The 16881-nt window shown below is 31.2% G+C and overlaps 1 protein-coding gene and 1 non-coding gene across 2 annotated transcripts; one reads left to right on the plus strand and one right to left on the minus strand.

Annotated features, from left to right (window-relative positions):
• The first annotated feature begins 12229 nt into the window (after window positions 1-12229).
• Window positions 12230-14343, plus strand: LOC144561525 (uncharacterized). Its single transcript, XM_078310491.1, has 6 exons — window positions 12230-12520; window positions 12760-12940; window positions 13507-13604; window positions 13698-13794; window positions 13883-13968; window positions 14093-14343. The coding sequence occupies exons 1-6, from the start codon at window positions 12362-12364 to the stop codon at window positions 14144-14146; spliced, it is 675 nt and encodes a 224-aa protein (XP_078166617.1). The 5' UTR covers window positions 12230-12361; the 3' UTR covers window positions 14147-14343.
• A 1301-nt stretch (window positions 14344-15644) lies between these two features.
• On the minus strand, window positions 15645-15718 carry TRNAI-AAU (transfer RNA isoleucine (anticodon AAU)). Its single transcript has one exon. It is a non-coding gene; the product is annotated as a tRNA-Ile (tRNA).
• Window positions 15719-16881: the final 1163 nt, after the last annotated feature.

Consider the following 16881-nt stretch of genomic DNA (forward strand, 5'->3'; position numbering starts at 1 on the left):
TTATGAGCACACAGTGAAAATAACATAGATCACATCTAACGATTTTATTTTGATTTTAAAATTTTAAAATTTTGAGTTATTAAAATTAAAAAAAATAGAAAAAGGCAAAAAAAAATAAAGGCATTTGAACCCAAATCTGTTAGAAAATACAGTTAGGATGTTCAGTCGGTTGCTTCCTCTTTTTTTATCTGAACCAGTCGGCTGCTATAAAAACATTTTTCATGGGGCTAAAGTGACGCGTTTTGGTGGGGATCATGACACCATATTACATAAATGATAAGTAGTTTAATTGATTTTGTGGGCCTAGTATTTGGCTTGCACGGATAAATGTTTCATTTCACGAGAGTATAGTTTTTTTTCGTGTACATACAGCGTATAAATGTGACTATTGCAGAGTTCAGCGGCTCTCCAATTGATTTCCTTAATTGGATGATGCAATTCAACCTGGACCCTCCGTTGCTGATCACATGGCTCAGATCTGCTTAGGATAATAATTAAGCAATACGCAATGTGGTGTGGACCGGATCCGTACCTGATTCAACACAATTTGAAACGGACAGCCCAGATTTACTCTCAGCCGTTCTTTCTCGGATGGCGCAGGAGCAGTATAATTTGTGCTTTGAGATTCGTGCCAAGTTAAAAAGAACAATTTTGGACCGTCCAATTCAATTGTATTCAGTCTGGTAATCTGAGAGGATGTGAATGAATTCGTGTGGACCATGCATTGTATTTGTACTTTTCTTACAAATATATACGAAAACGCGTGCATGTATTAAGAATAATGCTCTTTAAAAAAAATTCCCTTGTTGATATTATTCTCGTAATAAAACAAATCAACTATTGTGGATCCGTTGGCAGCTTCCGGCTTGAAAGATGCAAAAATAATTGAAGTTGTACCATGAACATCAAATCAAATTCGATCTGATGACCAGTCGCAAAAGATAAAAAAGAAGGGAAATGTTCTTTGTCCACTTACGTTTGTTCACGAATTGTCCACCACCTTATCCACTCTAACTGATTTTAATGACTTTACTTTCCTTTTATAAATCAGATCTCTCTCTCAATCCTCCGCCTGTCTATTTTTTTCATCTCTCTTTTGAAAATCCTGGCGAGGCTCTCTCTCTCTCACTCTAGCAGCTTTTCTCTCTCTCTCTTTTGAAAATCCTGGCGAGGCTCTCTCTCTCTCTTCTCTTCTACTCCGGCAGCGACGGTAGTGACGGCAGCAACGGCCGCGACCTAGTGGAGAGAGACGATCTAAGAGAGGCGATCTGGAGGAGCGATCTAGTGGATAGATCTAAGAGAGACGATCTGGTGGAGATAGATGAGAGTGAGGCGATCTGGAGAAGAGAGATAACAGCGAGGCGATCTGGAGCATAATCAGGTTATTTTACAGTATTCACTTTGTAGTTTTACAATATGCATCTTGTGATTTTACAGTATTTTGCTACTGTCAATTCATTTTTTGTTGTATTTTGTTTCTGGATGTTTGAAAATTTGAATGACGTTTTTTTATAAGATTTGTTATTTAAGTTATATCATTGAATGATGAATTTTACAGGATTGGTGCAAATAAAATGACACTTTTTATTTATGTTTGAAAATTGTTATTAGATTGTTTTACATAAGTTACAGCTTTGAATTATGAATTTTACAGGATTGGCGCAAATCAGTTTTACATGATATATATTGTTATTTTTTAAATGTTATGTATATCATTTTATGTTATAAATGAGTTTGGTTTACGGTATAGGTGACAAATTTTACAGTATATAAGTAATGTTTCCATATTCATTTTGTATTAGTTATTATGATATGTGCATGTTACATTTTATATTAAGTAATTTACAGTATATAAGATATACAAATACAGTGTTATGAAGACATTTTGATGTACATCATTATATATATATTTTTTGTGTCTAACATTATTTAGTATTGATTTTTACAGTTTTGCCCCAATGGCTTTTGATTTGAATGAAGATTTGGCAATTGAAAATTCTAGCGTGAATAGTGTTGCAGAAATTAGGGTTGTAGAAATCGATTTAAATGCCGAACCCGATATTGTGAGAGATGTAGGAATTGAAGAATCAGCAGAGTCAAACATTGGGGTGAATAGATTTTGTGTGTGGTGAATAGATTTTTGTTGAACATATGATGGATGTATGTATAGATTTAGAAATTTTACAGTATATATGGTATTAATTTATGGTTTATATTTTGAAATTTACAGTATACATGATTCTTTGCAGGTTGTAGTTTAAGCTGAAATGTAGCATTTTTTACATTTTATCTTACAGTATACATGGTATTACTTTATGGTTTAGATTTAGAAATTTTACAGTATACAAGATTCAATTTTACTGTGTAGAAGATTCAATTTTACAGTATACAAGATTCAACCCAGTGCGGAAGCTAATAATTAACTCTAACTGCCAGTAACCACTAATAACCGCTAATAACTAACTCTAACTGCCAATAACTGTAATTTCCGAAAGTACAATTTGAAAGTACATTTATTTTGTCATGTTGTGCAAGTTGCAATCTTTTTCTAACTATCATGGGACCACTTCAAATAGTTGCTGGATGTTTTGTGATTAACTGATATATTTTATGTGATATATTGTATAATTATACAGCATGTAGAAGTAATTTTACAGTATTCGCGCAAGTCAAAGCTGTGGATAAATGGTGGACAAAAGACTGTGGACAATTAGACGCTTCCAAAAAAGAATTAGAGAATGCATGACAAATAGTCAAATAGACCTATCTATCAAAACTGTAAAATTAATAGCCCGTAAATTTTTAAACAAATAGAAAATAAAATCTTTCTATATATACCACAACTATATCAATCAGATGCATGCGAGTTTCCTGCGACAGATTTAACAAACAATATTGGATAATTTAATAAAGAATACCGACAATTACATTAATTCTGACTCGCTAATAAGAAGAATATATATAAAATATTGCTACAACAATATGTACATCACCTTGTTACAATTTTCTATATTAAAGAACGTTTTTCTAAAAAAAAAATTATATTCATCAGTAAAATAAACATAAATGAATACTTACTGTCAATCTTTTAAAACTTTAGATGTTTATTAATAATTTTATTGATAATAAAAATATATTTATAATTCTGGATATACTATATTATTTTTACTTTAATTTCTAATTCTACTTATATACATTTTTAATCTCTCTAATATTTTAATATTCATCGTGCTCTACGACCGGATTCATTTTTTCGATCACTGTCGTGCTCCAATGACAACCAAATCTACTCACCGTTGTGCTCCGATCGAGATGGAGACTCTATGCTCCGAGCTCTAACAATACCGCACTTTCGGCTCCAATCGGTTTCGTTTGGCTCCGATCTCTCCCCTCTCGCTCCATGACCGGATATGTTTCTTTGACCGCCACCACGCACCGACGACGACAGAATCTACTCACCGTCGCAATTCGATCGAGATAGGAACTCTACACTCCAACCTCCGATGATACCGTTCTCGGTTCCAATCAGCTCGGCTCCAGTCTCTCCCCTCTCTCTTCTCTCCACTCAAAGAGGTAGTACCGAGAAAGAGAAAAAATATTGTATTAAAATGAGATCTACGAGGAGTGAAAAAAAAAGAGTTGGATAAAGAGGGAAGGTGGCGATTACCCAACCCTACTTACTGTCAGTGGCGATGGTTAATTAATGGGTAACGTGCAATTTAACCAGCTAAAATATATAGATTTCAAGTAAATGGTAATTAAATACCTACTTATCATTCTCCAAAAATGCAGGACTTAATTACAATTACTGATAACATTATGGAGGAATTATATTAATTTGCTTGTAAATGTATCTCATGACGTAGTTTTTCTTTGTTTTATTGCAAATTTCTCTAAGAGAGATAAAATAGCATGTACAAATATCTCATGTGACAGATAATGGAGAATATTTCTTTCCATAAACGCCAACAGAGTATATTATGATTTCCAGTGCATGGCAGCGTGTGGAATGTTAATCTATCACACGGTATGAATTGACGCCTAATAGTATAAAATGAAATGTGCGGGCCCTCATTGTCAGTCACTGATGATATATTAATGTCTTTAGCTCCTTAATTAGTACGAATTCAGCTCAGGTAAATAAGTATTTGATATAGTCAAATAAAATTTAGTTTGTACGAATTTTAAATGAATTCCTTTGTATTATAAATAAGCCCGAAATTGTAATGATTCGGCTAAAAATAATGTACTGTATATGATTTGGACATTTTTTCTTATTTCTTCGATTACAAGAATTTTTTTTTTTTTTTTTGCTCACTGAAATGCCCGTAGGCTTACCATTAATATGAAAAGCAGATTACATTGTAAGATCAAATTACATTCCTCTTCTTCAAAATTGTAAGGAAAAAAAAAACAGTTCTTATACATTCTACCAAAAACAAGATAAGTAAAATACATTATTATTTCTGAAGATATTGTTATTACTGACAAACATATCTATAAATATCTACAAAGATATAAACATTAATTGTTAAGCAATTTTACTATTGCATATAAAACAAAAATATCTATAAATATCTACAAAGATATAAATATTGTTAAGCAATTTTATTATTGCATATAAAACAAATCCGTATTATTAATTAAAAAAATATATTTCTGGGTTGCCAATGTAGACTTCTAATATGAGCTGGTACATGGAGATCCAGTGATGAATCATTCCCATATTTGAAAAGGATAGGTGAAGAGTATGGTGCAATTATTAAGCTCCATGATTGATATAATGTTGCCATTGGGCTTTGCACAAAGTGTGACGGCTCCATCCTCCTTTTGATTAGAGGAGGATGTTTCTTCTGGCATTTCTTTTTCCAATTAATCTCTGTGAGCAAAATAATTAGTATATATATATCGTTATTGATTATAGCCAATTGGCGTATATTTGGATTATATATATATAGTAATATATATATGTACTAGAACTTATCCATCAATATATTGGGGACATATATGTATGCATATATATAGGATTTGGCTAATATGCTATGGGTAGCTAAGAGACCTCCAGTGCTACGGCTCAATATTCGACTTTTCAAAATTATAACGGTCAATCCGAACCGTTCATCTTGTTCTCCATATTAATATGTGTTTGGAGACCAAATTTTACATTTTTTGGAAATTTTTTACTATTTTTTTAGATTTATTGAATATCACTGTTTTTTATGGTCCAGATTTGTCTGAAAAACAGAGATTTTCAATAAATCTAAAAAAATAGTAAAAAATTTCCAAAAAATGTAAAATTTGGTCTCCAAGCACATATTAATATGGAGAACAAGATGAACGGTTCAGATCGACCGTTAGAATTTTGAAAAGTCGAATATTGAGCCGTAGCACGGGAGGCCTCTTAGCTACCCATAGCACCGTAGCCAAGTCCCATATATATATATATATATATATATATATGGTCATTTTATATATTTTTAATTTTTATGAAGTGGCCGGGAATTGAAGCTATGAGAACAGAAAGTACTGTGACTTAAATTTTTATATATATAAATATTACTTGTCAATATTTCAAACAAGTATATGTCAATTTTTATATACATAAATATATATATATATATACATAAATATATATATATATATATATACATAAATATATATATATATATATATACATAAATATATATATATATATATATATATATAGGACTTGGCTACGGTGCTATGGGTAGCTAAGAGGCCTCCCGTGCTATGGCTCAATATTCGACTTTTCAAAATTCTAATGGTCGATCCGAACTGTTCATCTTGTTCTCCATATTAATATGTGCTTGGAGAGGAAATTTTTTACTATTTTTTTAGATTTATTGAAAATCGCTGTTTTTCAGACAAATCTGGACCATAAAAAACAGCGATATTCAATAAATCTAAAAAAATAGTAAAAAATTTCCAAAAAATGTAAAATTTGATCTCCAAACACATATTAATATGGAGAACAAGATGAACGGTTCGGATCGACCGTTAGGATTTTGAAAAGTTGACTATTGAGACGTAGCACGGGAGGCCTCTTAGCTACCCATAGCATATTAGCCAAATCCTATATATATATATATATATATATATATATATATATATATATAGAGAGAGAGAGAGAGAGAGAGAGTATATATATATATATATATATAGAGAGAGAGAGAGAGAGCCGAGGGGCGGGGGGTTAATTAATTGGCTAATATCGTGGTGCAGTCAATTAGTTTTTCGATTTTCAAAGTTCAAATGGTTAATCCAAACTGTTAGATGTGATATTTATATTAAAATATTCTTGAATACCAATTATAGATTATTATGCAAAAATATCTCTTGTAAAATTTGGTCTTTAGGCACATTTTAATACAGATTGAATGCTGAACGGTTTGGATCGACTTTTTGGACTTTGAAAATATAAAAATCGAAGCATTTGTTCCATGACCTAGGAACAAATGTTTTGATATTAGCCAAACCCCCCCCCCCCCCCCCCCCCCCCCCCCCCCCTCTCTCTATATATATATATAAAGAGAGAGAGAGAGAGTAAGCCTATATACAAGTATTTTTCTCATCAACGTTATATAAAAAGAGTACATTAATTGATATCTACTTTATTGGGCAGTAAGGGTTGATTGTTCTCTCTTTTTTTGTGTCCTATTTATTTTTCTCTTTTCTTGTGATAATTTTGAAACAACTTACTATTCAACTCAAACTTCCATTTATACATGCATTGAATAATTATATTAATCTGGCCAATTATTAGTATCTAATTTACCTCACTGAATAATCAGAATTTAAGAACCATGCATATTAAAAATAAAATATTGATACCCACAAAAGATACAAATATATTCAATTGGTTCTACGTATAACTTACTCTTCTCAACAAAAATGTTGGATTTGGAGAATTCAGGATCGTTAAGAAGTCTCAATCCATGAAAGCAACATAAATATTGAAGTGACATCAACTTGTGTTGTTAAAAATCCAACAATTGAGATTGTAGCATCAAACAAAAATTTCGATATAGATTTGAGATTTGTTTTGGCATCTCTGATTCAACGGAAATTCCTTAGGATTTACAGATAGTTACATAATTATTATTTTTTGATAAATATATAGTGTCCTCTAATTTTAAATATTTCTTAAGAGTGTATAGTGTAAGCTGATTTTAAATATTTATGAGATATCTTCTAGTCGAGTGTTGAACCTACAATCTTTTTTAAAAAAAAATTATGTTACCACTACACTAAAGAATTACCGAAATTTTTATTAATAACATTAAAAAATTATAGAACATGACATCACATTTCAAGAAATTCCAAATATAATATTTATGTTAGATTATCTAACAGAATGCATGACCAATTTTGCTGGATTATCCAGCGAAAATGCATCAACTCAATTTCGTTAAACAATTCAGAAAAAATTTCTTTTCCGCTGAATAATCCATCGAAATTACGATTTAATTCGCATTTCAGCACTATATATAACCCTAGTTTTCTCTCTCTTCACCCACCAAAATCACTCCATTGGTGTTCCGCTGGATTATTCGCGTGAAGTGATTGGTGGAGATGAAGAAATACAAATTTATTCCTTTTTTTATGAAGTCAAGAAATTTCACAACAGGACATTCTCATTTAATTTGGCATAAATATATTGAAAAAAAAAAACTATTTTTGCAGTATATATATATTTTACATATAAAGAACTTCTCGAATTATTTGGCATAAATTTTGGCATATAAAGAACTTCTCATTTAATTTGGCATAAATTTTGTTCAGATTTTAATTCATAAGTTTTTAAACCTAGTATATAAGCAAGTATTCATCAACTTTTCTTTTATGAATTATTACATATAAAGAACTTCTCGAATTAGTAAAAATATAACTTTCAGAATTTTTATTCCTAATAATTCAATAAGGTACAAATAATTATTGTTAGTAGCGAATAATTCAATAAGGTAATCTTTTGTGGTTCTAAATTGTCAACATGATTAATTAGTAACAAATCAGGCAAAAGAAGATGCGGTACTGTGGACCCGTTATTGTGGTAATTCTAATGTAAATAGGGCATATCGGGCAAGAAGGAGGGGGGGGGGGGGGGGGGGGGGGGGGTCTATTGAGGGTGCTGAGACAACGTAACATCAATATTTGTAATAATATAGAGCTAGATGTTGTAAACAATTTTAATAATACAATCTTGGTAGCCGCTACCAAATTTTAATAAAAAACTATAAACATTGTTTAAAAAAATATAAAGAAATCTGCAATACAGGTAAAAAGATACAGATAAAGAATGCAATTATCGCTAATTAGCTATGAAGATACTCACATTACATATAGGAAATGAATATACTCACATTACTTACAAAGTAAGTTTTTCTCAAAACAAAACATACAAAGTAATTGTAAAAGCATGGCACTTCTATACAACTTGCTAACTTAGCAAGATTGCTAAATTAACAAGTACATTACAAATCTGAAATTAAAATAAAGTCATATCAATATTTGTAATTTCTTTGCAAAAGGGATGGAGATGTTCTAATAGTTTTATTTTGTTATTGATTTATATATATTCCAGTTTAATTAATTTTTAAAAATAAAGACATAGTAAACATAACAAATTAAAATAGAAGGCATCATAATAACTTCACGAGTGAATTTATTGAAATTGATATACTTCACGAGTGATGCATTTACATATCAAATAATATCAAATAATAATTTTTTGAATTATTTAGTATAAAGGCAACTAGTAAAAAAAAGATTTATAAGGTAATATAATACATTCATTTTTCATAGTTTGATCACCGCTTGACTTTATACTAAATCAAATTTGATATGTAAATGCATCACTCATAAATTAGATCGATTTCAAATGATTTAGATTCGTCATTTGAAATCAATCTAATAAATTTGAAGTTCAGTTCACTAAAAAAACACTCTAGGTAGTTGTCTAGTTCTACTCCAAAAATTGCTAAAGTCGGAGTTCTAACTTTTGTTTAAATTGTATGTTGTGTTCAAAGGTTTAAATAATGTTTATCATGTCATAGCGGAACAGCTGAAAAAACGACGTTATGTTCATATTATGTTGCTATAGCGCATATAACGCTATAATTTTTATAGTCTAAAAATACTATAGTGTCACTATAGCGCACTGTGTATGTAGAACCTGGTTGTGTTTTATATAAATTATAAAGTCAACAAAAAAATTAATATATATCTTCTTGGTCCTGAACTCATCGGGGGTTAATTAGCTTCATACGTACAATGCACTAATTATATAACTTTTTGTCTTTTTTAACCGTACGATTGAGTAAAGCCAAAACAATGATGCCAATATTTTTACCGGTGAACTCGTACTTAGTAGGGAACTAGTATATTTAATTACCAACCGTGACGTCCAATCAATGACGTGGTCCCATGATTACTGACTAGTTCAAACTAGCTAATAGTATTTGATTAAGATAAAAGGTCTTTCTCCACTGGCTTTTGTTTACGAACTGTCTACAAGCCTTATCCACTTCCCTTTAACAGATATTAACGATGGTCCCCACCTTTCAACGGATATTCAAATCCTTCGCCTATTTAAACCTTCTTGATCAGATCATGGGTTACCTTTTTTGAATCTCATTTCTCAAACCGTCTTCCCGATCAGATTTTCCCACAACTGAGGCGATTTCATTCTCTTTAGGATTCCGTCGCGATTTCTTTCCTTATTCATTTTCTCTTTCTGATAACTCTTCTCTAGTCCGTCACGATTTCTACGGAGCTAATCGCGATACCATAGCAACTGAAATTGATTCAAACAAAATTGTAATTGTTGTTTTTTTGTATTTACCTTCTCTGATTCATTTTTCATTTGCAATGTCGATTTTAATTGAGATTACTGTATCGATCTCATTTTTTATACATGATCGCAATAGAACCTTCAATCGTGGAGCGCGATCGAATAGAAGTTGTTTTTGTTGAAGAGCACGACAAAATTCAAATCTAGTAAGTTATTTCTGTTGAATTTGTTGTTTTCGCTGTATGCAGTAACAGATATAGCATTTCAAATGAAATCTGGAGGAAAGAGATAAAGAGAGGCGATATGGAGTAATGATCTTGTCATTTTACAGTATTCATCTTGTGAAAATCTGGAGGAAAGAGATGATAGAGAGGCGATATGGAGTATTGATCTGTTAATTTTACAGTATTCATCTAGTAATTTTACAGTATTCATCTTGTAATTTTACAGTATTCATCTTGTGGAAATATGGAGGAAAGATATGATAGAGAGGCGATATGGAGTATTGATATGTTAATTTTACAGTATTCATTTTGTAATTTCACAGTATTAATCTTGTGGAAATCTGAAAGAAAGAGATGATAGAGAGGTGATATGGAGTATTGATCTTGTTAATTTTACAGTATTCATCTTGTAATTTTACAATATTCATCTTGTGAACAGTTACTAATGTTTAACAATGTGGTTGTGAATATTTGATGTATTGATGTTTTATAGTTTGCATCTGTTAATTTTACTTTTTACATCTTTTAAATTTATATTTTTTAAATTGTATTTTACTCGTTTTCATCTGCTAATTTTACATTGTTGTAAATTTATAGTATTTACTTTTTATTTTCATAGTTTACGTTAACAATTTTACAATATTGAAAATTGATATTTTTTTAAGTTTTATTTGATCTGCTAATTTTACAATTTTGTAATTTTATAGTTTTTACCTTTTGATTTCACAGTTTAATTTGATAATTTTAAAGTATTAAAAATAAATATTTTTTAATATTATATTTTATTGTTTTCATCTGTGAATTTTGCAATTCTGTAATTTAATAGTTTGTATATTTTATTTTTATAGGTAAAGTGGTCAATTTTACAGTATTCAATATTTTGATGATTTATTTGTGTGTTCATTAAATTGACAAAAAAAATTAATCGGAAAATTTAATTTTTCCTTTTAATCACGTTTTTTGTCAAAATAACTGCTAATAACTAACATTAACTGCCAATAACTTTCTATAACTGCAATTTCTGAAAGTACAGTTTGAAAGTACAATTTTTTTGTCATGTAGTGCAAGTTGCAATCTGTTTTTAACTATCATGGGACCACTATAAATAGTTGCTGGATGTTTTGTGATTAACTGATATATTTTATGTGATATATTGTATAATTATACAGCATGTAGAAGTAATTTTACAGTATTTGCGCAAGTTAAAGCTGTAGACAAATGGTGGACAAAAGTGTGTGGACAATTAGACACTTCCTTTGATTAATAGAGTCATGCCAAGCATGATGAGAAAAATATACGATAATATTATTCTTTGAAATGGAAAGCTAGGCATATCTTTTTCTGGAATTGCTTAATTTGTCTTCCTTTTAGGATGGAATTGTTTGTACTCATGCATGTAGCTGTCAATGGGTTTTAATTAATGTACCCCCAATTTGGCAGTACATAGTCCGTAATTAACATGCTTGATTATAGGCTTATAGCCTTTTGGAATTATCAGAGAGAATTAAAGGTCATTTTCTTAATTCGGTAAGTAAGAAAATGTGTTAATTATTTGATTCCCCTTGAAAGACATGAACTTGTTCTACCAGGTTCCAATAAGATATGGAGGAGATAGAGAAGCACTAGTTTATAATTGAGAATTTTATAAGTACATATTAGTTATCTTTAAATCAAGAGCGGACCCACAGAGGCTGTTCAGCAACACATGAGGATTAAATATTAATCCGTGTTAAGGAAAAGTTGTTCGGTAAGCTAAAGAAAGAGACAATAGATTAAGATAGTTAAAAGAAGTTAAAGGAATAGGAAGGTGTTGTAAGAAAGAGGCAAGAAATTAAGATCTGAGCAAAAAAGTTAAAGAAAGTTATCTTAATTTGTACTAAGAAATTAGTGTCTAATCAATTAGTGTTTAATAGATTAGACGGCTAAACAAGCTAAAGGAGCTCCTTGCGAAAAAAAAAAAAAAGAAGTTTGGAATCCTAGATTTAGAAAAATAATTTTGATCCATACAAGGCTTTGCCTAAATCCCTAGATTATTATTTGGGCCAAAATTCGGCCTAACCGGCCGAGGTGGCACGGAGCCCATTTAATATTCGTTTCAAAACAGATCTGACGGTCCGGATCTAAACTCAAAGAGGTACTTCAGGTGATATGAATCCTTGGCGAAACATATCGAAACATTCTAGAACCTACGCTTCTTCCTTTTCTTATCTTCCTCTCCGCCATTTTCTCTATTCCAAGAAAACCTGAGCTCAAAATCAGAATCTTTTCCTTTCTCGTTTCAATTCTCGTATCTTCTCTGGTTTTGTGAGAAACCGATCGAGTTACCATGTCGACCCAATCAATCCAGCCAATGGCCAATCAGTTCACCTACTTTCCCGTGCCATTTCATCTTCAAAATGCGTATCAGATGCCTCCGACAGCAGCGCAGCTAGTTGGGCCTCATGTGGTTTACCCGACCGTGTCTTCAGTTCCCCAATTTCGAAAGGTTCTTTCTTTTTCTTGACTCCTCCATTACGGTTTCAAAAGTTGTTGCGTAAATGCCTGTAAATCTGATAGAATTGGATGTTGGGTTTCTGAGATTCACAAATCGGGAGAAACATGATAATCATTATTAAATAAAAAGAAAAAAACATAGGCAATTACTTTCAAATTGGTTATTATTTATTTTTATTTTTTTGCTGAACTTGTTTGATAAAGCTATGGTTTTGATTACTGTTAATACAGGTACAGCAGCAGTTACTCCAGAAGGATGCTCAAATCCTAACACCTGAAGCTATAGCAAGTGTTAAAGCTGCTATTGCAAATACTGAAATCGAACAAAAATTGGAGGCTAAAAGGAAATCCGTGCCTCGCAAAGCTGCTGGTCAGACATGGGAAGACCCCACTTTAGCAAATTGGCCTGAAAGTAAGTGGATTGTGGTTATATAGTAAATTGAGATTTGAGTGTACTGATATTAAATTTAATTTAACATGTGCTAGTGACCAATGTTGCAACAGACACAACTTGTTCCTTGAGGTACAGGCTGTCCATTGGATGTTATTGCAGAATTTGTTTTTTAAGTTGCTGTGATTTTTGGGTTTTGTTATTGTTTGTAACTAGAATGATATTTCTTGCTATTGAATTGTGATAATTCAGATATTCCCGGAGTTCTTATCTGGACCTGAAAGGCAAAATTTGGTGCTGTAAATAATATCTATGCTATTGTTAATTTTGAGATGAGCAAATCTGTTTTTTTTTTTTTCATTTTCCAGAGTTGAAGCATTTTCAAGTTGGCCCCGAAGATGACTTGTAAATTCTCACTCCTCTTAAATTCCTTTACTGTGTTCTTCGTCCAACAAATGAGTTTAGATGAATTAGATAATATGAGGATTTCAATTTGGCCATTACTGTACATATGTGAAAGATATTGCTTTTAAGTTTTAAATTTTAACTTTGGGCTAAATCTTTTTTTTTTCTACTATTAAATGCAGATGATTTTCGGTTATTTTGCGGGGATCTTGGTAATGAAGTAAATGATGATGTACTGACAAGGGCTTTTTCAAAATATCCTTCCTTTAACATGGCAAGAGTAAGGCTGCTGAATTATCAAATAGTTTTAGAAATGTGGGATCAGGTTTTAATTTTAGTATATTAATATCATATATACATGCAATTATTTTAGGTTGTAAGAGACAAATGGACTAGCAAAACCAAAGGTTATGGCTTTGTCAGCTTTGCTAATGCATCTGATATGGCAGCTGCACTGAAAGAAATGAATGGTTTGTATATTTTAATCTTATTATTTCTTTCATTAATTTACAATGGCTCTGTCTGTGAATATTGACATGCTAGAAAAAATACATGCAGGAAAGTATGTGGGAAATCGACCCATTAAATTGAGAAAGAGTACCTGGAAGAATAGAATAGATTTTGATGCTTTGAAGAAGCAAAAGGTAATTGGTGTTTACAATTTATATATTTTATCCATCTCATTTCATTTTTTCTTATTCTAACTAGGAATGTGATTGCCTTTTTCTATTATATACCAGTGCTTATTTTATGCTCTGTACTTTGCAGAATCAGTCACAGAATAAGCTCAAATTGCAAAAGAAAAGTGTTCTTCACAAATGAGGTTTGATTCACTCCGAAATTTTCAAGTGGAGGAGGCACCTGACATAAATCTTTAATGGCCGATGAACATCAAGCAATACTTCTACAAAATAGTATAGAAATTGTACTTCTAGGGGGTTACCTGCTAGTAATTTGTGGAAATGCTCTCCTAATTGAAACCTTTCTGCAGCTTCTGTAGTTTCAGTTATTTGCTTGAAGTGCTAAATAGCTTGTCTGGTTTTCTGTAATGCTGTTCTTTGATAAATAATAGCTTCTGATTTCTGGAATGTTACATTTAATAATTAATAATTGTGCAAAGTTAAAGATTGAAAAGTTTATGGTCCGAAGGAGACTTAATTACACTACATAATATAGTTCTGAATTTTCACCAATAAAATCAAGTAGGTGCTTTTCTATGCATAGCGGAGGGATCTGATTTTTACTAACATGTAATGTTTGTTTTAAAATATAGTTTTTATATGGTATGCAGAAGGTTGTTACATACCACCAAGTGGTATGTGATTATATATATAGATTTTATGTGGAAGGCACATAAGTATATATATAGATTTTATGTGGAAGGTTAATGTATACTGCATATGTAAATTAAGTATGTGACTGTATATGTAAATTTTTATATGTAAATTAAGTATGTGACTGTATATGTAAATTTTTATGCAGATTTATATATAAATGAATTTTAAGTAAAAATTTATATATAAAATAAAGTATGTGGTAATATATAGTAATATAGAGTATCATACAAATAAATATATGCAACTGAATATATAGTTGAAAATGAAAAATTAAATATTTAACTACGTGTAGATTTTTTATTCGAATTATAACTGAATATGAATAAGAAAATGTAGTTATATATGCAGTCACATAAACCGAATTTTAATACACTCTAAATGTGTTGAAGGGATGACCAAATTTTTTGCTTTCATTGATTTAGCATTTTGAATATTTCCTTTTGAAGTATTGGAATAATAAGTTAATTCATGAAAGTCTCAGAAAATCGAGTATTACAGTTGTTAAATAGTAAGACTGGAGAGAAGCAAGTAATCACGCAGAGTCCGTGTCCCCTTAGATACCGGTAGGTGCAATTAAAAAAAATGGACGGCCCAGATCAATTTCATCCATATCAAACTCAATCCGGTGCCTATTGAAGTTGTAGAGGGTCTGCTTTGAGATTCGTGCCAAGTGAAATGAATGGTCCAGATTCACCACTTGAACCTCATGTACCTGTGGTGATACGAATTCAATCGCGCAAGCCAGTCGGAAAACAAAATTAAGTTGGAGTTAATATTTGTTTTCCCATGAGTTTGCTGATGTGGCATAGAAAAATAAGTCCCATGCAGATTTAGCATTACAAAAAAAATAATACACCAATGATATATTATTTATTATAGGCTAATTAAGTTAGCGATGTGTCTTCTACTGTGTGCACAGAGGATCTGAATTCTGCAGTAGATTACAAAATACGGACATAAATAAACGTCAAAAAATGAAAAATTGGCCCATGCAGGTCTCGAACCTGCGACCTTCGCGTTATTAGCACGACGCTCTAACCAGCTGAGCTAATAGGCCTTATTGTTATCTAGTTTAATATTTATTTATTTAACAACAGTTGAATAATTTTGCGGTGCCTTTTCAACTGACGTACAGGTACAACGTACTGTTTCTAATGCGTCGTCAAGTACTCATAAGACCTCGCATGACGTGCCGACAAGTGTTATATTTTCCAGCACGTATTTTCTTCGTTTCTCCCTCCCTCCAATATACTATTATGAAATGGTATATAAATCATAAAATGTGATGAAAAGTAATGAAATATTCCTTTTGGAATATTTGACCTTTAAATAGCCGAAGAAATAATTTTACATTATTATTTTTACTTGTTATTTTAATAAAGATGAGGAAACAAGGATTCAATTCAATAGACATTATAGCTTTGAGCTGCCGAGAGAGTTTAAGTATAATTAATGAGATTGAGGTATTTTTTATTAAATAATTGGAATATATATATAGTTGGAATATATTTTTTACCAAAATACTTTGCACTTCAGAATAGTTCTTGCTGCAGTTGTTCGTGGATAATATTCAATAAATTCAGTTAAATTATAAAATTTACCCTAATTATATTACTCGTTACATAAACCTCTTCTCCAACTGAATAGAAGACGCTAAAATATAGTTATTACTATTAAACTCTATCCGTTATTTTAAAATTTTTAATTTGTGTTAAAAAAAAAAAACTTAAAAATGTTATGCAAATGCATTCCTCGTGGAAGAGAGTAAATTCAGGGGCAAATGGAGGTACCGACCAAAGGATTGCGGATTCAAATCAACTGAAATCCGAAATCCATAAACAGTACCATTGAGATTTTTGAAATTCTGAATCCAGCCGTCCAACTTTTTCTGTGCACACATCTCGAAACATCTGATTTTTCTGTCCATGCATCTCAAAACCGTTCAACGGTTGGATTCGGAATTCCAAGGACTTCAGAGTTACCGTTGATGATCTCGAATTTCAACTGATTTGAATCCAAGGATGCCAAGCACCTCCTATAAATTAAAACTTTTTAATTTTTTTATCCTTTAAGATTTCTAATTTTATAATAACTAATACTATTAGCTCCCCTGGTAAACTACAACTACATGATACTTATTTATCCAGCCTCCAATCTCAATTTTCTGATATCACCCCTTAAAAGAGAGTAAATTATTTGTTGTCAGAATAAGCCAAGAAA

Source organism: Carex rostrata, chromosome 11 (genome assembly GCF_964058835.1).
Source record: "Carex rostrata chromosome 11, lpCarRost1.2, whole genome shotgun sequence".
Taxonomy (NCBI): Eukaryota; Viridiplantae; Streptophyta; class Magnoliopsida; order Poales; family Cyperaceae; genus Carex; species Carex rostrata.